Source organism: Solanum dulcamara, chromosome 11 (assembly GCF_947179165.1).
Source record: "Solanum dulcamara chromosome 11, daSolDulc1.2, whole genome shotgun sequence".
NCBI lineage: Eukaryota > Viridiplantae > Streptophyta > Magnoliopsida > Solanales > Solanaceae > Solanum > Solanum dulcamara.
This window is the reverse complement of record NC_077247.1, coordinates 46,208,021-46,231,397: the sequence shown is the minus strand read 5'-3', so window position 1 is coordinate 46,231,397 and position 23,377 is coordinate 46,208,021. Positions and strand designations below refer to the sequence as shown.

Here is a 23,377-nt window from a genome sequence, read left to right as displayed (position 1 = left end):
ATACCGTTCCAATGTCTTCACGTAGGGGATGAACTATATCTTGCCAGCAAATTAACAGAGAATGTTATATCAGGCTTGTTTACATTAGCAAGGTACATAAGTGCGCTAATAGCACTGAGATATGGTACTTCAAGACCAAGAATTTTTTCATCCTCTTCTAGAGGTCGAAATTGATCTTTTTTCCACTTCAAGTGATCGAACAACCATTGGAGTACTTAATGGATGTGCTTTGTCTATGTAAAATCTTTCTAAGATTTTCTCATTGTAGGCAGATTGATGGACAAAATCTTTGTCTGCTAAATGTTCAATTTGCAGACCTAGACAAAGTTTTATCTTTCCAAGGTCTTTCATTTTAAATTCTTTCTTTAGATACTCAATCGCCTTTTGGACCTTTTCAGGGGTTCCAATGAGATTTATGTCATCAACATAAACGGCGAGTATAACAAACTCTAATTTCATTTTCTTAATAAAAAAACACATGGACAAGTAACATCATTAATATAGCCTTCATTTATTAAGTACTCACTTAGGCGATTATACCACATGCGCCCTGATTGTTTCAGACCATATAATGATCTTTGCAGTTTTATTGAGTACATTTCCCCTGACTTATTACATGCTTCAGACAATTTTAATCCTTCTGGGATTTTCATGTAAATTTAATTATCAAGTGAACCATACAGGTAAGTTGTAACCACATCCATTAGATGTATATCAAGATTTTTGTGAACAACTAAACTGATGAGATATCTAAATATTATTCCATTTATAACAGGTGAATATGTTTCTTCATAGTTGACCCCAGGTCTTTGAGAGAATCCTTATGCAACAAGGCGTGCTTTCTATCTTACAATTTCATTTCTCTCATTTCATTTTCGCACAAAAACCCATTTATAGCCAACTAGTTTCACACCTTCAGGGGTTTGGAGTACAGGTCCAAAAACCTCACGTTTAGCAAGTGAGTCTAATTCAGATTGATTGCCTTTTGTCATTCTGGCCAATCACATCTACACCGATATTCTTCGATGGATTTAGGCTCAAGACTTTCACTATCTTGCATGAGATTAATTGCAATATTATATGCAAAAATATTATCCACCATAATTTTCAATCTATCTAGATTTATCTAATCACCGGTAGAACTTATTGAAAGTTCTTCATTCATTTGAGTCTCGGGCTCGCTGATTTCTTCAGGAATATCAGGAATACTCAAATCTTGACCTTCTTCAGGAGGTTCTTGTGTAGTATCATTTTAATTATTTCTCACACTTCTCTTTCTAGGATTTTTATCCTTTGATCCCAATAGTCTACCACGTTTCAGGCGTATTTCGGATTCAGAAGCTATGATACTAGTAGATGGTCCTTTTGGGACATCAATCCGGGTAGACATATTTACTGTAGGAATATGTGACTTAGTTATTCATTTCAAATCAGTAAATGCATCTGGCTTTTGATTTGCTATTTTCTGCAAGTGAATGATCTTCTGGACCTCCTACTCACATATGCGGGTGCGTGGATTAAAATGAGATAGTGATAAAACTTTTCACGCAATTTCTTTTTCTTTTTCAGGTTCCTTTTTATCTCCCCCTAATGGCGAGAAAATTGTTTCAACAAACCGATAATCTGCAAATCGAGCAGTGAATAAGTCTCCAGTCAACGGTTCAAGGTATCGAATGATGGAAGATGAGTCAAACCCAACATAGATGTCCAACCTTCATTAAGGGCCCATTTTTGTAAGTTGTGGTGATGCGACAGGCACATAAACCGCACAATCAAAAAAAATTAAATGGGCTATATTTGGTTCATGATCAAATACTAATTATGACGAAGAGTATTTATTATAATGTGTCGGTCTGAGACGTACAAGTGCTGTTGCATGTATGATAACATGACCCCAAACAGTAATTGACAATTTTATTTTCATTAGTAGATGACTTGCTGTCAATTGTAGGCGCTTTATAAATGATTCTGCAAGGCCATTTTGAGTAAGAACATGAGCAATAGGATGTTCAATTTTTATCCCAATTGATAAGCAATAATCATTAAATGCTTGAGATGTAAATTCTGCAGCATTATCAAGGCGAATGGCCTTAATCAGATAATCTGGAATTGCGTTCTCAATCTTATTATTTGTGCTAACAACTTCGCAAATGCCAGGTAGCGAGATGATAACAGGCACACATGAGAGCATCTAGATGATGCATTTATTAGGACCATAAAATATCTAAACAATCCACTAGGTGGATGAATAGGTCCACATATATCTCCATGTATATGCTCTAAAAAAATTAGGAGATTCTATATCGATCTTCAGAATCGATTGTCTGGCAATTAATTTGCCTTGATAATAAGCAGCACATGAAAATTCATCATTTGTAAGAATCTTTTGGTTCTTCAACGGATGTCCAGTTGAATTTTCAAGATTCGTATCATCATTATTGATCCAGGATGACCTATTCGATCATGCCATAGCACAAATATATTTGGATCAATAAACTTCTGATTTACGATTATATGTACTTTAATTATACTAATTTTTGCATAATATAGGTCAGACGACAAAGTTGGTAATTTTTCAAAATATATTTTTAGCCTGAGACACTTTTGGTTATACCAAGATATTCAATATTCATTTCATTTAGTGTCTCAACATGATATCCATTTCTGCGGATATCTTTAAAACTTAACAAATTTTTTGAGTATTTAGAAGAAAATAGTGCATCTTCTATAATAATTTTTGTCCCCTTATGCAGAATTATAGTAGCTCTTCCGGAGCTTTCTATCATTTTTGAATTATCAGAAATTGTAGTAATATTTGTTTTTCTTCTTAGTAAATTAGAAAAATATTTTTCGTCTTTAAATATAGCATGGGTTGTTCCACTATCAATTACATAAAGATCCTCGTAATTGGTCGTTGATCCAAATAAAATTTGAGGCATATCCATATTATTTTTTAAAAAGGGAAATAAAGTAAATATTATAATTAATACATGATTCATTACACAAATTTTACTTGAATTGAAAAACAATACAAACATAATCTTTAGTACAGATAAATAAAAGAAAATTATATATTATTAGTCTTATCAATATTCATATTGTCATCTAAAGAATTAAAGAAGTCAGTTACATCAAGGTGCATAGGCTCTATATTATCTTCAGAGATAAAGTTTGTCTCTAGATTATTTTCTGCCCTTTTCAAAGATGTCTGATATAGCTGAACTAGGCGCTTTGATGACCGGAAAATTCGTGACCAGTGCCCCACACCTCCACATCTATGACATATTATTTTTGAATTTTTCTTCGGTAAAGCTTCTGCCTTTTTACCCTGCCTTTTATATTGCTGGTCATTTCTCGGTGCCAGCCGAGTATCATGATTAAAATTTCTTCTTTGACCACAACTACGACCACGATTGGGACCATGACCTCTTTCTCGTTGGTTATAATTTGTCTGATTCACTTCAGAGAGTGGCAAAGAAATAACTAGCCGACTATTATGATTTTTCATTAATAGTTCATTGTGGCATTCAACAATCAGAAGGTGAGAAAGTAAAACAGAATATTTTTTAAAACCTTTTTCGTGATATTGCTGCTGTAGGAGCATATTCGCGGATGGAAATGTGGAGTATGTTTTTTTCATTTTATCCTGCTCAGTGATTTTTTCTCCGCATAAATTTAACTGAGCAATAATTCTAAAAAGAGTAGAATTATATTTAGTTATATTTTTGAAATCCATTAATCTCAGATTTAGCCAATCATGACGAGCTTGTAGAAGCATGACCAATTTTAGATGGTCATATCTTTCTTTTAAATTTTTTCACAATTTAAGGGGGTCTTTTAATGAGAGATATTGTAATTTTAGCCCCTCGTCAAGATGGTGGCAGAGAAATATCATGGCTTTAGTACGGTTTTGATTGAATGTCATATTATCATCTTTAATGGTGTCTGCGAGACCCATTGATTCTAAATAAATTTCAGCATCAAGTGTCCATAATGAATAGCCTTTTTCAAAGATATCAAGGGCAACAAATTCAAATTTGGAAATATTTATCATTTTATGAAAATATAATTAAATAAAACTTTTACTACTTTTTGTTACCTTCTAAAAATAGCTGAAGCCTCATGCTGATAACGTGTTATGAAAATAACTAACTTGGCAAAAATAATTAAAGAGAGATAATGAGGGAAAGAGGAAAAGAGAGGAGCTGTGCATGTTTTTCTGTCTATGTGATTTTCTTCCTCCGCCATTGCACATATATATATAGGCAAAGAATTTGATTACATACCAAGTGGGCAAGTTGCCCACTTACAAGTGGGGCCCACTTGAAAAGCATCCAATACCTAACAATAACTAAATTTATTTTGTTCAGAATTGAGGTGGAGTTATAATTATTGTTGTTTCTGCATACATTTATACAATACAGGAACAAAACAATGGTACATTTGCACAAACATATTGCTTATTTGCGTAACTCACCTCAAGTCTGAAAAATTGTTGAGGTTACTTTCTTTCGTTGCTTCTCTTGCTAGATAGTTTATTTGTATCTCTTTTTTGTTGATACCACTAATACTGACATAATTTTGATATCTTAACATTAAATTGAAATGTCGGGCATTTCCCGCCCACCAAGAGAAACGAGCGGTTTCTTGGTCACGATCGGCTAAAGTTTCATTAAAAGATTATTTTCTTTAAGTTCACTTGTATTTTCTATATATTGCAGTATAATATTTGATAGCATATTTGTAGAGAAATAATTATCATATAATTCTTTATATATTTTGTATCACATATATATTCTCTCTTGAGAAATGAATAAAGGAAAGTTAAGATTGTACAGTTCTTTTCATGGTATCAGAGCCATTTTTTTCTTCAACATAAATTTTCATGGCTGGTGACAACATACTTCCTCCACCACTATCAAATACCGTTGTTATGGGTCAGCACTTTACTTCTGATCAATGGAAGGCTATTATAAGAGTTTTTGGTAATGCTATAATTTTAGAAAATTATTTAAATGGTAAGTTTGATGTTTCTTCTTGGATTATTGACACCGGTGCTACCTATTATGTTACCGGTGAGAAATCTTGGTTGTTTGATATTCATACTGTTGATTGTCCAGTTGATTTGCCTAGTGGTAAAAAAGTGTTTGCTTCTTTGAAAGGTTCCATTCGACTGCCAGATAAAATCACCTACATCATATCCTTTATGTGCCTTATTTATGTTGCAACTTACTCTCCGTCCCTAACTTACTAATAATTTACGTACTGTTATCTCTTTTAATTTTTATGTGTGCTATTCAGGACCCAATAAAGAAGCTGATTGGAACAGGAGTTAGGAGGGACGAACTATACAAACCAGACTTGGTGCAACATGTGTCTACTGTCATAGAAGCGTCAGCATTGGAATTGTGGCACCGACGATTGGGCATCCTTCTGAGAGAGTTCTTAAGTTACTTTCTTATGTTTGTAGTGATAACAGTAGTTTGGCAAAAGGTTGTGAAATGTGTTTCCGTGCTAAGTATCCTAGAGACAAATTTTCTTTAAGTGATAATAAAACGTCTAAAATATTTGAGAAAATACATTATAATTTGTGGGGTCCATATTGATATGTTTTGTCATGTGGAGCTCGTTATTTTCTAATAATTGTTGATGATTTTTCTCGAACTATTTGGATCTACTTGTTGGTTGATAAAACAAAAGTATTTCAGTTGTTTATGGCTTTTATTGCTATGGTTGATCGACAATTTAATCAAACAATTAAAGTTGTATAATGTGATAATGGTACTGAATTTAATTATTTGATCGATTATTTTTTTTTACCACTGGTATTCTGTTTCAAACCTCTTGTGTGGGGACTTCGCAATAAAATAGGAGACTAGAGAGAGCATAAACATGTGTTGAATGTGCGAGAGCTCTGAAATTTCAGGCCAATTTATCTATTTTTTTCTGAGGTGAATGTGTTCTTACTGCATCTCATCTCATAAATCGTACCCCACACCCAATTTACAAAATAAAACACCTTTCAAAATTTTATTCAATGAACTTCTTTCTTTCAATATTATTTGTACCTTTGGATATTTGTTCTTTGCTCATAATAAAAAAATTCAGGGTGACAAATTTGCTAGTCAAAGCAGAAAGTGTTTGTTTGTGGGATATCTGTTTGGTAAGAAGGGGTGGCGGTTGTTTGATTTTGATATGATTGATTTTTTTTTTCTTGTGATGTGAAGTTTTGTGGAGAATATGTTTACTTTTGCTTGTCTGGATGATGTTTCTATTTTGTATAATTTTTTTGATGTGGTGCTGAAATCGATGGTGATTTTATGGTGTACGAGAATGATTTAGGGGGCGAAGTTGATAGTTCAAAGACTGTCGGATAGCAACAACCCAACAAGTGCCTGCTGGCAGCCAGGACGAGTTGCAGCCATCGGCCACTGCCAAACCCGCTGGCAGCGAGGGAGGGCAACAACACCATACTCCAGCCATGGATGTGGAAGGTTTCTTGGGTAATGGTTTTCGGGAGAAATTTCCCTCTCTTTTTCTTTGTGATCATGTGACACACTCAATTTTTGCTAATAGTCCGTCTCCTACTACGATTAACAATCAATCATCGGGTACTCCCTATCCTTTGACACACTATATTAATTATAACAATTTCTCTATAAATTATCGTAAGTTTCTTACAGCTATTATTTCGGGTAAGGATTCTATGACCTTCAAAAAAGTCATGAAACACGAAGGTTGGAGACATTCAGTGAAAGAAGAGATACGTGCATTGAAAGACAATGGTACATGGACTTTGGAACATCTTCCTCCGAGTAAGAAAGCACATGATAATCAACGGGTGTACAAGGCCAAGTTTTTGTCAAATGGAGATGTGGAACGACTCAAATCGCGCTGAATTGTGTTGGAAAATCATCAACAAGTAGGGATTGACTACAGTGAAACTTTTTCTCCGGTCGCCAAAATGACTACTGTTCGAGCCTTCCTAGCTATTGCAGCATCCAAAAATTGGGAACTTCACCAAATGGGTGTTTATAACGCCTTTTACATGGTGACCTTGATGAGGAGGTGTATATGAATCTCCCTCTCGGGTTTGAAAGTCCAGATTCTACGTTGGTGTATCATTTGCGCAAATCGTTAGATGGGTTGAAACAAGCCCCTATATGTTGGTTTGCAAAATTGGTGACTGCTTTGAAAGGGTACGATTTCGTACAATCTTATTCTGATTACTTTCTTTTTACATTTACTTGAGGGAATATTCAGATTAATATCTTGGTTTATGATAATTTTATTATTTTTGGGAATGATTCCGCTGCACTTGCAACTTAAGCCTATTTGAGTGATTGTTTCAAAATGAAAGACCTTGGGTCTCTCAAATATTTTTGGGGTATTGAAATAGCTCGTAGTTCATCAGGATTATTTTTGTGTCAACGTAAGTATACTCTTGATATTGTCTCTGAAGAAGGGTTGTTAGGTGCAAAGTCAAGTGGATTCCCTATTGAACAAAATCATAAACTTGGTCTTGCAAATGAAGATTTGTTGTCGGATCTGGAGGTCTACCATAGATTAGTCGGGCGTTTGATTTATTTGGGGGTCACTCGACTGAACTTGGAATAATCTGTTCATATTTTGTCTCAATTCATGCAAGAACCCCGAATTGAACATTGGGAAGCCGCCTTATGAGTGATTCTTTATTTGAAAGGCACCCCAGGACAAGATATTTTATTACGTGCCGACAGTGAGTTGACTTTGCAGGGATGGTGTGATTCTGATTGGGCGGCTTGTCTGCTTACTCGTCGTTCGTTGACAGGTTGGCTAGTATTTCTAGGTCAATCTCCCATCTCTTGGAAGACAAAGAAGTAGCACACATTTTCTAGATCTTCTACAGAAGCTGAATATAGGTACATGGCCGTGGCCACTTATGTGTTGAAGTAGCTGAAAGGTGTGTTGTTGAGTTTAGGTATACAACATTCCAAGACGATCAAATTGTTTTCTGATAGTCAGTCCATTTTGCATATTACAAAAAATTCAATTTTCCATGAACGAACAAAGCACATTGAGGTAGATCTCTCCGTCCCACGTTTCAACATCTTTACAATTGACAGACATTTTTATCAAAACTCTCGGCAAAACTCAGTTTGACTTCTTGCTTTCCAAGTTGGGCATTTTTGATTCCCATGCTCCAACTTGAGGGGGGTATTGCAGTATAATATTTGGTAGCATATTTGTAGAGAAATAATTACCATATAATTCTTTATATATTTGGTAGCATATTTGTAGGAAAATAATTACCATATAATTCTTTATATATTTGGTAGCATATTAAGGAGATATTTAATTTTCTTATTTCAATATTGTATCACATATATAATTTTTCTTGGGGATTGAATAAAGGGGAGTCAAAATTGTACAGTTATTAAAGTTTATTAAGAAGATTGTTTTTCTTTAAGTTCACTTGTATTTTCTATACAATTTTTAAATTGCAAAAGATTGATATTGCATGTTTAAATTGTAGGATAGTGATTATGTTTCAGTGAAAAGTTATCTGTGTGAATGCTTGTTTTCGAATTAGTAGAAGTTTAACAGTCCAACGAGGAAAAAAAGTTAATAGCCCAGCCCAAATAAGAAGGAAAGTGTATAATTCCAACTTCCAAAAAAAGCTAAGCCCATAAAAGTCCACCAAATCAAACTTTTGTATATGAGAAAATTTGGTCGCTACATTGTCACCATAGCTAGTTAATAGATAGGTTATTATAACAGGATAACTAATTATTATAAGTAATCCTTAAAATCTACTCCTAGTTGGTCCGCCATGATTAGAGGGGAGAGCTGGATCCGGTGGAGTTAAGATGATAGATGCTTGTGTGGATAGTGCTAGCTTGAAATCCATTTTAGACAAAAAGTCTGCTACCTTGTTGGCTTGACTGAAGGTATGGCGGATCACTGGATTATTCAACCTTTTCATAAGCAACTTGCAAAAAGTAATTGTGGATGCATAAATAGATTACGTGTGATCTGAAGCTTCAATTCAGTTTCTATTTCAATGTAGGTTAAAGAATAATCAATGGCTATATTCAGGGTTCCGATAAAGACTTCCAATTAAGACATGGTATGGCTGTAAGCACTAATTCCTCTACTGGAGCTATAACCTAGTTGCCATTATGATCTCTAATAACACCATCAATTCTTCCTCTGTTAGTCGCTTCTGAGTAAGAACCATCACTGTTAGTTCACATTAGATGAAGGGGCACATTTGATGCAGATGAGATTAGAGGAGTGAAGGTTGGGGGAAGGGATGACCAATTTTTGCATTATTTTGAAAATATTTATATTATAAATACAACACAATAAACCCACATTCAAAATTTTACAAGTGCAATTCTTGCCACTATGTTGAAAGTCAAAAAAATTGTTGAAGTTTTGATTAAACCTTAGTTAGCAATCTAATAAATACGACTACTTAGGGGTCGTTTGGTACGATGATAAAAGAAGTTAATACCAGAATAATTTTTAAGTGTCCTTTAATTTCTCATTTGATTGCAAAGGATGGATAACATATCCTAGGATTAACAATTAGTATTTAGATAAGTTATCCCTTCCTCGAGATGAAATAGTAATCTCAGGATAAGTTATCCTGGATAAGGTATATTAAATAACTAAAATATCTCCTCAAATTCTCTTTTATACTCCACTTTTTACATTAATATCTATTAACATAATTTTTAACAATATTTATAATGACATTCACAAACTTAATTAATCGTTGTTTTTATGATAATATATTTTTTCTATTAAAAATTATATTTTATATATAAAATTTCTATTTATGAATATATTATAAATTGAACTTATTTGTCTAATTCTTATGTTTATTTATATTTTGATTTTTCTTAAAATATTCACTTCACTACTAAATTACATATTTTAATTAAATAATTTATTACTCACTTAAAAAATATATTTTATATATCAATTAAAATGTAGATAATTTTAATAATAAAATTTATTTTACTTTAATAAACTTTAAATGAAAGTTATATTTTAAACTAAATAAGATGGAAATTTATATTTAAGCTAAATAAGATGAAAGTTTTATTTTTAAGTTAACTAAGATGTAAATTTTATTTAAAGCTAAATAAGATGTAAATTTTATTTTTAAGCTAAATAAGATGAAACTTTAATTTTAAAAACACACGGCACAATCATGAAACTGCATACACAAAAATATTTTAGTTAAATAAGATGTAAATTTTATTTTTAAGAATGAATAACTCAAGCTTGCTAAGTAAATGAAAAAAAATTAAATAAGATGGAGAATATTTTTGTAAACGAACAATTTATTCTTAGATTTATGCAATGGATATAATTTGGAATATGACAAACCAAACAAACAATAAAAATCACTCTCAGTATAACTAAGTTCATTATAACTAATATTATGATAACTTGTATCCCAACTAAACGCCCCTAAGTTACTCAAATTAGAAAAATGATGCAGTATTTTTTGTTGGAAGAGAGTTTTAGAAATTTTTACCCGTATCACTTTCCAGCCCAACTCCGGACCCTTCCTTCCTCAACCCAATTACCCAATAGCTTCCGACGGAACCCTCGAAAGTCGAATCTTAAATTTTTTCAATCTTCCAAAACCCCTAATATTTTAAAACTTCGATTCCTAATTCATAAGCTAAAAACCCTAATTGAATCGTAATGGCATCGCAGAAGAAGGAATCGGAGGGAATCGCTCTACTGTCTATCTACGGCGACGACGAAGATGAAGACATGGAAGAACATGAAGAAGAACAAAGGGAAGAAGACGCACAAGAATACAGACCTGAATCCCAAAATTTCGTCATTACAGTGGACACCGAGCTCCAAGATGATAGCAATAAAGTTTTCGGGTCTGATTCGGGTCGTAGTTCGACTCCTTCACCACTAATTCAACAACTTCAGCAACATCAGTCTGTTGAAAATTTCACACCTAATAAGGTTTCGAATTTTGGTGTTGTGTCTACCACTACGACGCCGTTAATGTCCGTCTCTTCTCCAAATCCTCAGCCAATGGAGTTGAATATGAATGTGAATGTGAGTAGACGAGCAAGGCTTACTATTGTTGATTATGCTCATGATGAAGTTACTATGTCTCCAGAGCCTGAGGTATTACTCTTATTTATGGTCTATTTACTATTGTATTTTGCTTCTTTATGCTTGTCCAAAACTTATTGAAAAAAAGATGGGAAATTAAGTATTTTGGCTTTTAAATCATGCTAGAAAACTCATGTTTAATGGCATATGAACCTATGATTTAGGAGTTGATGAGAGTTTCTCTCTTTTGGTGGTTGACTGTAGGAAGGAGAAATAATGGCCAGTGGAAGAGTCATGTACGGAGAGGAACTTCAAACAGTTAGTGGTATGTATGCTTTGTGTTTTCTCTATTCATCTCTGCCTCGTGTACTGTTTTGTTGTTATGTCCCTTGCTTGACTGCTTTGTTGAATTGGCCTAGGAGTTATGCCTAGTGTGGTTTACATTGTTCTCGATAGGCAACTAGTGTAATTCAACCAATTTTTTTTCTCATTCCGCCATCTTAATTTGTATGGCTGTCTTTCCTAGGGAGTGACACCTCTCCATTTATAGAAGTTGTTTTTCTTATAACCGTGGTGTCTAGGCCAACTTTCGCACCTTGATTAATTCTCCGGAATACCTGCCACCTCCTACCCAAAAAACAGGTATCAGATAACTCTGTCCACCAAGGCTAGGATATATGAGAAGAAATCACCTAGTATTTTTTTTAATCTCTGCTGGTATTTGAACTAGAGGTTGACCTCATGGCTCTCAACCCAATTCATTTACCATTAAGCCACACCCTTGGGTGCCTATTTACTGAAATTCCGTAATCTCAATTTACATTTTCCCTTTATTCATATACTCTTATAAGAATTGATATGACTTGTTGTAGACTCCACTTGATACTAAAAGAAAGTAAGTCTGGCAAGATACTTTTGGTATTCATATTTAATTTATGTGTCAAAAGTCTTATTTTTTGTTAATTTCCATGTCCAGTCAAATAATTCAGAATGAATTGGGACAACAGAGATTTTTATAAGCTCATCCAGAAAGTACATTGGTGCAACTTTTGGGTTTAAAAAAAATCTTTTTTAGCTGGTTAGATTGTCATTTGGTAAGAAGCTGACCTTTACGATTTTTTGATCCATGTAATTGATAGGGAAAAGGCCCAAATATGTGATCGAACTTCGAGAAAAGGTTTATTTATGTCATTCATTAAAAGTTCAGCTCATCTATGCCACCACTGTTTGAGAATTGGATCATCCATGCCAATGTTCAGGGAAGCGTGAAGCGAAAAAAGCCCCACTTCACGTTTTAAGAGAAGCGTGATGCGAAGCTCTCGCTTCACTCAGTGAAGCGTAAGTGAAAAGAAAAAAGACCAAAATAAATAAAGACAATATATTTAAGGAAAATTTCAAATTAAAAACTCTAGATACATGAAAATCCTAGACGAGAAGCAAATCAGTAGTCAAACTAAATTGGGTCTCTTTAAATAAAAGGTCGCAACTCTTTTTTTTCCTTTTAATCGATCTTTTAAGACAGAGAAAAAACTAAGCGTCGCTTCCTTTGCTTCGTACATCGTCACGCTTCAGCCTTCGAAGGGACCGCTTCTCTTCACCTCCATTCGCTTCTAGTCTGCGAAGTGTGACTGTCTCGCATCGCTAAAGCAATGAAGCGCTCGCTTTCCTGAACACTGATCCATGCTATTATTTTTAACTCTGGTTTTGCAAAATCATTTTTCACACGTGGCTAATTATAATCGGCCATGTCATTATTTTATTTTTTTAAAAGACCAAAATTCTTAAATCATTTGTGGAATTAAAAAATCCACCCATGTTAAAAAAATATTTCCCCAAAAAATGAAAATCAGTCTCAAAATTTCGAAAATCTACTTTGATTTGTGTTTTTGTTGTTCTTTTTGACACTAGATTCTTGTTCCTTAGTGTATTTTGATTCTGTTCAAAATTTCAAGTGATTTAGAGTTGGGGAGAAAATGCTACCATTAAAGGAGGTTGAAATTTTGAAACTTTGAAGAAATTTGAAGTGAGTTTTGTGGAGAAAATGCTACCATTAAAGGAGGTTGAAATTTTGAAACTTTGAAGAAATTTGAAGTGAGTTTTGTTGAGTTAGGTTGAATTCGAATTCAAAAGATATTGAGTTTTGGTATCTAGTTCAGAGGAACACTATTTTTGAAATTTGAGGTGATTTCGTTTTCGTGAAGAATTGAAGAAGTTGGAAGTTTGGGAGTTTTTGGTATTCTGCATGTGTTCTTGAGGAAAAAAGAGCAAAAAGAATATATTTGATCCAAAACCCCAATTGAAAAGTGTTAAAAGTTGTTTGGGGTCTTGTTGAGTTAGGTTGACTTTTTTTTTCAAAAAAATAATAATTAATGACATGACTGAATTATAATGGGCCACGTGTAAAAATGATTTTGCAAAATCGGAGTTAAAAAATAATGACCTGGATGAGCCTTTTCTGAAACGGCAATGACATAAATGAACCTTTTCTCAAAGTTTTCGATGGCATAATTGAGCCTTTTCCCTAGTTGATATTTATGTAAAAAATGTCGTTCATAATTATAAAGTTGATGTATATATTCCGTAAGAAACAGGATTGGCTAATGTAACTCCATTCATCAAAGTCAAATCTAATAAGATAACTCTTATGGTTTTACTTACCTTATTAATTTTGGAGTTCAAGCTTAAAAATCTCACTCTTTTCTTTGTCAGTTGAATTTATAGAAAAGGCTTCACCAGCTCTTCAGGTTAGAACACCTAGTACTCAAACCCCTCCTCAGTCAGCTGAGCCAACTGATCAAATGGATGATACTATGAACATCGATGTTAATGAAGGACATGGAGTAGCTGAAGAATCTGTTATGGTTCCTGCGGAAGAACAAAAAGAATTAGATATGTTGGAGAAATTTCTTCCTCCTCCACCAAAGGAGAAGTGCTCAGTTGAATTGCAAGTAAGTGGTGACAGTAGTATTTAACGGACACTAGAAATATGTCTTCATTAAATGTATATGCATTATTCTGAGGTAGCACTGAGTTTTCTCTAGTAGACCTTTAAAGTTGAAGCTTGCATCTTCAGACTCGTTTCTGTAGTGTGCATTTAGATGATATTGGTAATTTGTATGTGTCTTGCATTATATATATATATATATATTTTATTTTTTAATTTTTTCTAATTTGTTTTTGTGGCTTTTAAAACGACTTTGCATTTTATGCAGTACCTTTCTGTAGTAGTTGGTGAAGGAATGTTTACATGAGGACTGGCTGACCATGAACTCTGTGCTCGCTAAATCTCTCCTCTCACAGACAGAGTGTCTCAGTCTATCTCTCCCACTCAGACAGAGACAGACAGACACACACTCATGTACACACACTATGCATAAATAGTCTATCCAAAGATGTACGGCTTTTCTTCTACTTTTTGACAAACCTGGAGTGGTCTACAATAAGCTTAGTTTGAAATTATATTATGCTTTTTTGCATAGGCAAGTTTGGAAGTTGGCAAGAGATGTAGACCCCGAATAGTACATGTATCTAGTGTCATTTAGTTATTTGACTTTAAATGGAACATTGGTGCCAGTAACAAAAGTAAATCCTTATTATACTAGCCAACCAGAAACTGCTTGCCCATTTGGAATACACTAAAAAAAACTCTTTTTGAAACCTGTATGAGTTGGTTCTCGATCTAAGATAATGGTCATTGATTATTGAAGCTACATATGACTGCCAGGGACATGTCTAGTCATAAGAATCTATAAACACTTCATTACTGGTTGAGACTCCTGTTTAGATTTCCTCAACAGAAATGATTAATTTTGCTCTGAAAGTTGGGTTACACAGTTGTCCAGGGAAATAATAGATTCATGCTGGGGGTGTGCATTATTCAGATTAAACCAAGAAACCAATCCGAATCAAAATCTTTCCTTTTTTTGGTTGAATTTCAGATGAAGAATTTAAAGCGCTTTTTTTTTTGTTTTGGAATATGGGTTATTATTTTTTTGAAAAAACTGAAGAACCTTATTTCTTATAAAATATGGTTTTCTATCTTTATTTAGCATTTACTTATCCTTTGTTCTTAGAAAGTTAGGTTCACAACTTTTCTTGGGCCTGAACTCCTTATTGTCATCTTTCTTGTAACTAATGGATACTGAAGTGGAGTCATGGCGTAACTGGTAAAGTTGCCTCCATGTGACCCCGAGTTCACGGGGGGTTTGAGCCGTGGAAACAATCTCTTGCAGAAATGTAGGTTGCATACAATAGACCCTGTGGTCCAGCCCTTCCTCGGACCCCGCGCATAGTAGGAGCTTAGTGCACCGGACTGCCTATTTTTTTTTGTAACTAATGTCTAATGGATACTTAATAGTTGGTTCGGTAGTATGAGTTGTGAAATTAAGCATTATGATGATTTTGTTTTCTATATTCCTTAATCATAGTGAAAAATTTTAAATTGACATTTTCGCATAAAATATTTGTTTTGTTAAATGAGTTTGCATGATAAATTTTATTAAGTGTCTCTCTTCCGTTGAAAGTGTTTTTTGGGAAAACCTCCCACATTCTGTTGTTTTATGAAATCATCTCTTTACACAGAAAACATGACAAATTCTCGATAAGTTTATGATCTAATCTAGTTTGTAATTACTAATGTTCATCCAGTACATTGATTCAGTATGTTCTAATTATGATATTAATATATTTGCTCAATCCTGTATATTTAGAACGAAATTCAGTAAATTCGGGAAACCAAATCGAGAGAAACTGAACTAAAAAAGAGAAACACCGAAGCAGACTGAACTTATTTTGGCTGAGTGGATTTTAGTTTTCAAAATCGAAAAACCAGATTCAAATAGTGCAAAACCAAATTGAATTTAGAACACAATATACATGCTCTAGTATCATAGAATTGTTAAGCGTTCCTAGGCTTGCTTGTCTTTCAATAGCATGCTTGCTTCTTTCTTGATCAGTATGCCTTGTGGTCCGTTGTCTTGATTGGATGCTTCATATTTCATAATTTCTGGAGATACTAAAGGATTGGGAAGAAGAGACGTGTAAATTGAAATATCTGATGGCTTTCTTCTACTTTAATTTGCACATTCTTGGATCTATCACTTTGTTCAATATTTTGTTTCTGCTAAGTCTGGGATAGGTGGATATTGTGAGTAGATTCCACTTCAGTGGTTTTGCTGTAGCGCTAATTTTGTTCAATAAACCATAAACGGTGTGTAACTTCGACTGTTGGGTGCCTTTTCAAATATATGGTTAGTCAAAGTTCAGACCAACACTTGCTAAGAGAAGATGCATGTATTAGCAGAGGCCTCAAGGTGTCTGTGGCATGAGGGATGATACCTTCTTAAATATAATTAGCTTTTTAGAGAAGAGGCGGTGGTATCCCTTCCAACATGTTATTGACTTGTTTAATTTCTCTGGTCAATTCTCGTCTGATGGTTTGACGATGACGAAGTTATGTGTTTTTCTCTCTAAGGAGGAACTCTTTCTCCTCTCTCGTGCACCATATGCAGAAGCTATATTGTTTTGGGATAATAAGCAGTAAGAAGGTATAACTTATTAAGGATGACAATGTCTAACACCATGCATCATTTGTGACTACGTGAACCTATAAGGGTAGGCACGCTTACCATTTCTTGATGAAGTTTGCATTTCCTGTAATTTTGTCTTTAGATTCGTATCTCTTCAGATACTGACAATTGCTTGGAAAAGCTGTCTCTCTTCAGTTATTGTTGCATTGGATGCTCTGGTTCTTTAACTGATAGATTCTGGAGCTTAACTTGCAATTTATGTCCCCCCAAATGATCCCTTATAACTTCTACAGTGACTCTGATCATTTTTATCTTCCCTTCCAATTTTATGTGACCTTACCATTTATGTATAAGAAGGCCTTATGGTGTATACCCTGTTGCATAGATAATTGATTTGGCTACTTTGCTTTCAATTGTTACACTCTTTTCTTGTCAATTCATTCTGCAGGAGAAGATCATGAAATTCCTTGCTCTAAAGAAGACTACTGGCAGAAGCTTTAATGCAGAAGTACGCAACAGAAAGGAGTATCGGAATCCAGACTTCTTGCTGCATTCAGTGACTTATCAAGATATTGACCAGATTGGATCTTGCTTCAGTAAAGACGTATTTGATCCGCATGGATATGACAAAAGTGACTTCTATGATGAAATAGGTTACTAGCAATATAATTTCCGATTTCTGTCTATCTTTCAGCTAGACATATCTACCTTTGTGTGGCATTGGTTATGGAATGTTTAAGGCTTTAAGCAGTTTATGCTTCTTCCACTGTTATGTTTTTGTTAACAAAATAGTTCATTCTGTGAATCTGGAATGATTATGACTGACTTTTTCTGAGAACTCAGTTCAATCATATCTTGCTGGTATTCCTTTTGAGGTTTAAATGCTAAAATGGTGAAAATTTGGTTAGTTTAGGTCTCTGACAGGTAGGTTAGAAACTCTTATAGCAGGCAAAACTTTAGCCATTTGCATCAAACTCAAACTTCCATCCTGCATGCGCCCCTCCCCCCAACCCAGAAGCACACACTATAAGTGTGTTCAATCAAACAGGTTATTTTTTTCCCAGACTACAGTTCCTATACTAAACCCCATAAACTGAAAATCCATAACCCCAATTGCTACAGGATTATCATTTATTTGGACTGTCCTCAAGATGAATGACTACGTACTTAAAACATATGGAGGAATCTTATGTAAACAATGGATACTTAGGTGTGTAGCTAATATCATACTTCCCTTCCCAACTTATTGTTTTGAGCTAGTGTAAAGGATATCTAATTCTTTTGAGGTTAAGCTTGTTAGAATAATTTCCTCGAATTTATGGATATTTTCTTGTCTTTGAAGTATATCTTGAGTATAATACTTTATCCAAAAGAAATTTTGACTGGAATATTTATTTTATAAACAGAGGCTGACTCAAGGCGTGAAACGGAGAGAAGGGAGCAAGAACGGAAGAGGAGTCCAAAAGTTGACTTCATATCGGGAGGAACACAGCCTGCTGCAATGGTTCCTACATCAAAAATCAATCTGCCGATTCCAGGTTACCCACCTTTATTCCTCGAGTCAAAATTTCTGTTGCACTGGTTTCAGTTGGCTATTGATTTTAAGAGTTCCCTCCCTTAGTTATTTGCTCTCTCAATTCTTTGCAGGAATGGCTCCTGTTGCTGCTGGTGCATTACCGCCCACTGTAGATGTTGTAACTCGGGATGGTAGACAGAACAAAAAGTCGAAATGGGACAAGGTTTTCATCTGCAAAGTCTCAATTAAATTGCATTGATTATCGCCAATGCCTCTTGTATTGTAATCCTCAATGCTACCTTTTCAGGTGGATGGGGATCGGAGAGACCCTGTTTCTGCTGTTGGTGCACATGCAGCTCTTCTATCAGCTGCTAATGCTGGTGCTGGTTACACTGCATTTGCGTGAGTTCATTATGACTCCCATTTTTATCTGTATTTCTGTAGTTCTTTTAGAATTTTCTTTCCATCACTCCCCCTCCCTCCCGGGCCGTACTATGGTATGATAAACCTTAGATCTGTAGGGTGGATAGCTACTTCCTAGCTTTCTAATAAAAATGAGGCTCGTTTATTACTTTCTGAAAATAAATGATGTTGAGTATGGTGGATTAAAAATTCAACATGTACAAGTCCCTTATTGTTTCATCTTTTACATAGTTGTGGCAAAGTTTTGCCATAGATTCCTCTAAGATATACCTTGTTGGAAGTGTGCAAATGTTTAAATAGGTTGAGCGCCTGCTCTGAGCAAGATGTAAGAATACTGGAAAATGGATTCTAGTCTCTTATTTATCTGTAGAATGGCTCAGTATTGGCTTCTTAGGAAATACCCCTTTAAAGATATTGGGATGCTCTTCTTTTCTTTTGCTGAAAGATGTAGGTTGAGGCACTTTTCCTGCCTAGCTGTTGTATTCTTAATGTTCCTAATTTAGCCATTTTCTGTTGAAAGTTTTGATGAAAACATCTCATTCTTAAGTTCACACGGGACTCACTATACCCCCCTGCCTCCCCTCCCCCAAACACATACACATGAAAAAAAGGAGGAAAAAAAAGGAATTAAAATGGAAGTAGTTAAGTTGCATGGTTCATGTCTAGTGGTGTTTCTTTTAACGAAGGGTATATAATTCAAAATTGTAACTTCAATACAAGTCTGCATTAGGACTTTTTTTTTTGTTTGTAAATAAGACTCACCAGCGTTCTCCTATGGCTGATCATTCATATTAATAAAATGTAGCTTACTTATCAAAAGAAAAAAAAGAGATACCAACTTCATAAAGCTATGAATGTGTTTCCAGTTCAAAGATTTCAGATTCATGTTAGATTTTCACTGTTGATTCAATTTTATAGCATCTCACTCTAATGTAGAAACTCATTTTTGGAAGTAAAATCTGTTTGTGTTTCAGCTTACTAGTTCCTGTGGGTCCCAATATTTGTTATTTTAAAATAGGTTTTTTTAGCACCAATGAGTGGCTTAGTGGTCAATGAAGTGGATTGAGAATGTTGGTATCTGGTTCAAATCCCATTGGAGGCAATGTATTCTAGGTGATTTCTTCCCTATCCATTCAAGTCTTGGTGGACAGAGTTACTCGGCATTTGTGCTGCATGTGGAATTAATTGAGGGAAAAAGAGTTTCTTCACTTGGTGGCTAGAGTTACTTGGTATCTATGTGGGTGGAGGTAGGAGGTATCCCGTGAAATTAGTCAAAGGGCGCGCAAACTGAATCGGACACCACAACTTTTACTAAAAAAGAGCTAAAAGAATGAGTTTCTTTAGATTACACATTCTTAGGTAACCACTATTCCTATTGAGGGGGTCTATTTTTGTTTAGTCAAACTTGCAGAAAAAAGTGTGCTTCAAATTACGGGGGTCACATCCTAAAATACCAGTCTAAAAGGTTTCACACTTAAATTATAGGAGCAATCCATGGTGTCTAATTCACTCAGTTGCACTTCTTAAACTTCTGTTTACGTTTCACTGCACATTGTTTCTGTGGGTCATGCAACCCTATCCTCAATGAGTAGCTAACTTACTTTGGGACTTTATTGAAAAATCAGATTCATGTTTCACCTTTTTATTACCTTTTGAAATCCAAAAACCTTTTATCCTCCTTGTTTTTCAAATGTAGACATTTCTGATGTTTCATTTAGCAGAGGGTGGAGTGATGTTTCGTTTTTGTTTTCCACAGGCAACAAAGACGCCGGGAGGCAGAAGAGAAGCGACCTAGTGACAAGAAGTTAGATAGAAGATCTTGACATTCTAATTTGACATGTTGACACCTGAAACTATTTCAGCCACATCACCCAAGCATACATGTGGAAGTAATGCCTCTAAAAAGATTTATGGACTTAGGATCATGATCATCTTTGCTGTGTATAGACGAGCTTTAGAGTTTTCTGTATTTGGCCAACCCTTTCCAACACATCAGTACTGCACAAGTGCTGGGCTGCTGGCACAGACAAAGCAGCTATCTTCCTTGGAGCAACGGTACCTCATTTAGAAAGACAAATTACTGTCGACACGGAAGATTCCTATCCACTGTAAATTGTATACCTTGATATACCCAATTTTTATTAGTAGTGAAGTCGATTACGGGTTTCAAAGTTAAAAGAGTGTAACCATGAAAGTCATGGAAGAATTTTCAATATGAAAGTTGGGGGAGAGTAAATTTTATCGGTCTTCTTTTTGCCTTGTGCGCCATAGATGCAAAGTATTAAGTCTTCTTTTAGCTGTATTTGACTAAACTAGAGTCCTAAAAGAGCTGAAAATTTTCTATGTACTTTCTTCGAAAAGTTAGATACTTTGTTTTGTTTATCTAGTCAAATTTCATTATTGAGTTTATTGTTTGTAGTCATTCAACCGAAAGCATATCCCTTTTCAGAGGAGACCCTACAGGCCAAAAGGACCCTACCTTGGTCATGTTATGTAATTACTTAAATATGAACTTCCAGACCTATCTTGTCATGTATTGTACCTAAACCTACACCCTAGGTAGATTTCATTTATTTACCAAGTAAAGATTGTTTAGTAGATTTTTTTTTGATATTTAGAGCCCGTTTGGATTAACTTATAAGTTGTTTTAAGTTTTTTTGGATGTTTGACTGGTAAACTTAAGTCACTTTGTGCTTAAAATAAGTCTCAAAAAATAATTGAGTTTGTTTGACTTAGCTTATCTAAAATAGTTTATAAGTTGAAAACAACTTGTAAACCAAAAAATTAAGTTGGGTTACTCCAGTTTTTTTTTAGCTTATAATAAGTAGTTTTCAGCTTAAAAAAAGCTTATCCAAACATGCTCTTAGGCAAGCTTGTGCATACATCGATAATATATTTGTATATTCATTTACTTAGTTCTTAAGAGGTATTTAAATTTTTAAAACAGAATTTCAATAAATTTCTAATCCACGTCCTTAGTCTGGGCTTCTTTTTTTATTTGGGGTATATCTTGTTAGGTAAACTTGCACATTAATAGTAGAAAAAGGTATGGTTCACATCCTAAGACCATAATGTAAAGAACTTTTGCATTTTAAATTGGAAAAGTGTGTAGCAATCAATGGTTTCCGATGTCACACAAACACACTTTCTCAAGCTTCTTTTAAGCTTTCCCTCCACATTCTTTTTGTAGGTCATGCAGTTCTATCCTTTAATGAGAGCATTTAGACAAATAATAATAATATTTGTATCCAACAAATAAATGAAAGACACATGTTTTATACATGAATTTCTATCTTATTATAGTTAAATGATATATATATTTCAATTTAATTTGTACCTATTTTCTAGATTATATTGTTTGATTTTGTATAAATGATAAAGAGTGATTCTACTCTGCAAAATTCAAAGATAATATTTTTTCTCTTACAGGAACTCTCTCATAGGCTCTTTGAGGCATGACAACGAAAAATTACACACTCTTCTCGTCAACTACTCTTTATATTCATGTTATGTGACACTACTATTGTTTGAAGAGTAAATTTATTTTTTTTACATTTTCCCCAAGTCTCGTCGAATGCAATAAGAATTCAAATAAATAAATAAATTTGACAAGGGTTTCGCTCTAGTAATTTTTTATTATGACACTTATTTTAATTTTTTCGATTCTCGTTTTGTTAACTAATTTAACTATGGTACTTGTCAAAGATAAGACATTGAAAAGATAAACGACCCAAGCCATGATTTTCATTTTTCAATGAAAAAAATAAATAAATTGACTAGTAATTATGAGACCCAAATTCTTGATTGGAGGACACATGCCTCTGCCCTTCCATCTCCTGTTAAAATTGGAAACCCTCACAAATATTTATTTCTCATTTAAGAAACTTGTGAAGGTCCTTTTTATCTGGACTATAAAAGAGATGAGTTCGTTTTATTATAATTTTCCTTTCAAATGCATGTTTATTTTAGAGGCAAAGAATTAAGACTTCTATGTATTTAAATAGCTATCCCAAATCAAGTTTTAGACATTAATCGTACATACACATCAATTTCAGTTCTTAATAAATTGGACATTGAGAATTGAGATATATGAAAAACTTCATCAGCTTCCTCTTCCAAAATATTGTTATAATTTACACCACTGTCCTATTTTATGTGATACATAGAAATATTTTGATTTTTAGAAAATTGGCATATTTTAATATTTGAAACTATTTATCTTTTCAACTTTATTTTTATCCTTAATAACACTGCTTAATCCAACCAACTTCATATAGAAAGGTTCACATTTTTTGTGGGAATATAAGCGAGAAACATGTAAAGACGTGAAATTCTTACCATCAAAGAGAAAAACTATATTTAAACCGGATTATTTCAATTATACACCACCATATAAAATTAGATGGAGGAACTAAAAATAATCTTTTAGTCATTTTATTTTAATCTTTATACCAAGTTGGCTCTATCTTTATGAATGTTTGTTGGATTTGTACAGAAAGTAGTTATTATTGTGAAGTGGACACAAGAGAGGAAAATCCCCCAATTTTCGCTTTTTTTGCAGGGAAAAGGTTGAGCCAAAAAATATTAAATACTTGTGAATTATAATCTTCCAATAGGAGTAGTAAATAGGCTCGAATATCTATGCTCCTTTTTATTTATTTATTTTGTCTTTGTACATAAAGAGAGACGTTGAAAATTTTGTAAGTTTAAAAGTCCCCTTTCACACGTTGGCCATCCTTTTTTTTTTTTTTATATCTACGTTGGAGCTCGATTAAATTCGAATTCGCATTGAAAAATTTCACATTGAGGATTGAGCGCTCCCTAACAA

The 23,377-nt window shown here is 34.0% G+C and overlaps 1 protein-coding gene across 1 annotated transcript; it reads left to right on the top strand.

Annotated features, from left to right (window-relative positions):
• The first annotated feature begins 10,554 nt into the window (after positions 1-10,554).
• Positions 10,555-20,896, top strand: LOC129873295 (uncharacterized). The gene is made up of 8 exons (XM_055948361.1): positions 10,555-11,154; positions 11,347-11,407; positions 13,792-14,030; positions 17,059-17,263; positions 18,017-18,148; positions 18,258-18,349; positions 18,434-18,528; positions 20,306-20,896. The coding sequence occupies exons 1-8, from the start codon at positions 10,708-10,710 to the stop codon at positions 20,370-20,372; spliced, it is 1,338 nt and encodes a 445-aa protein (XP_055804336.1). The 5' UTR covers positions 10,555-10,707; the 3' UTR covers positions 20,373-20,896.
• The last annotated feature ends 2,481 nt before the right edge of the window (positions 20,897-23,377 follow it).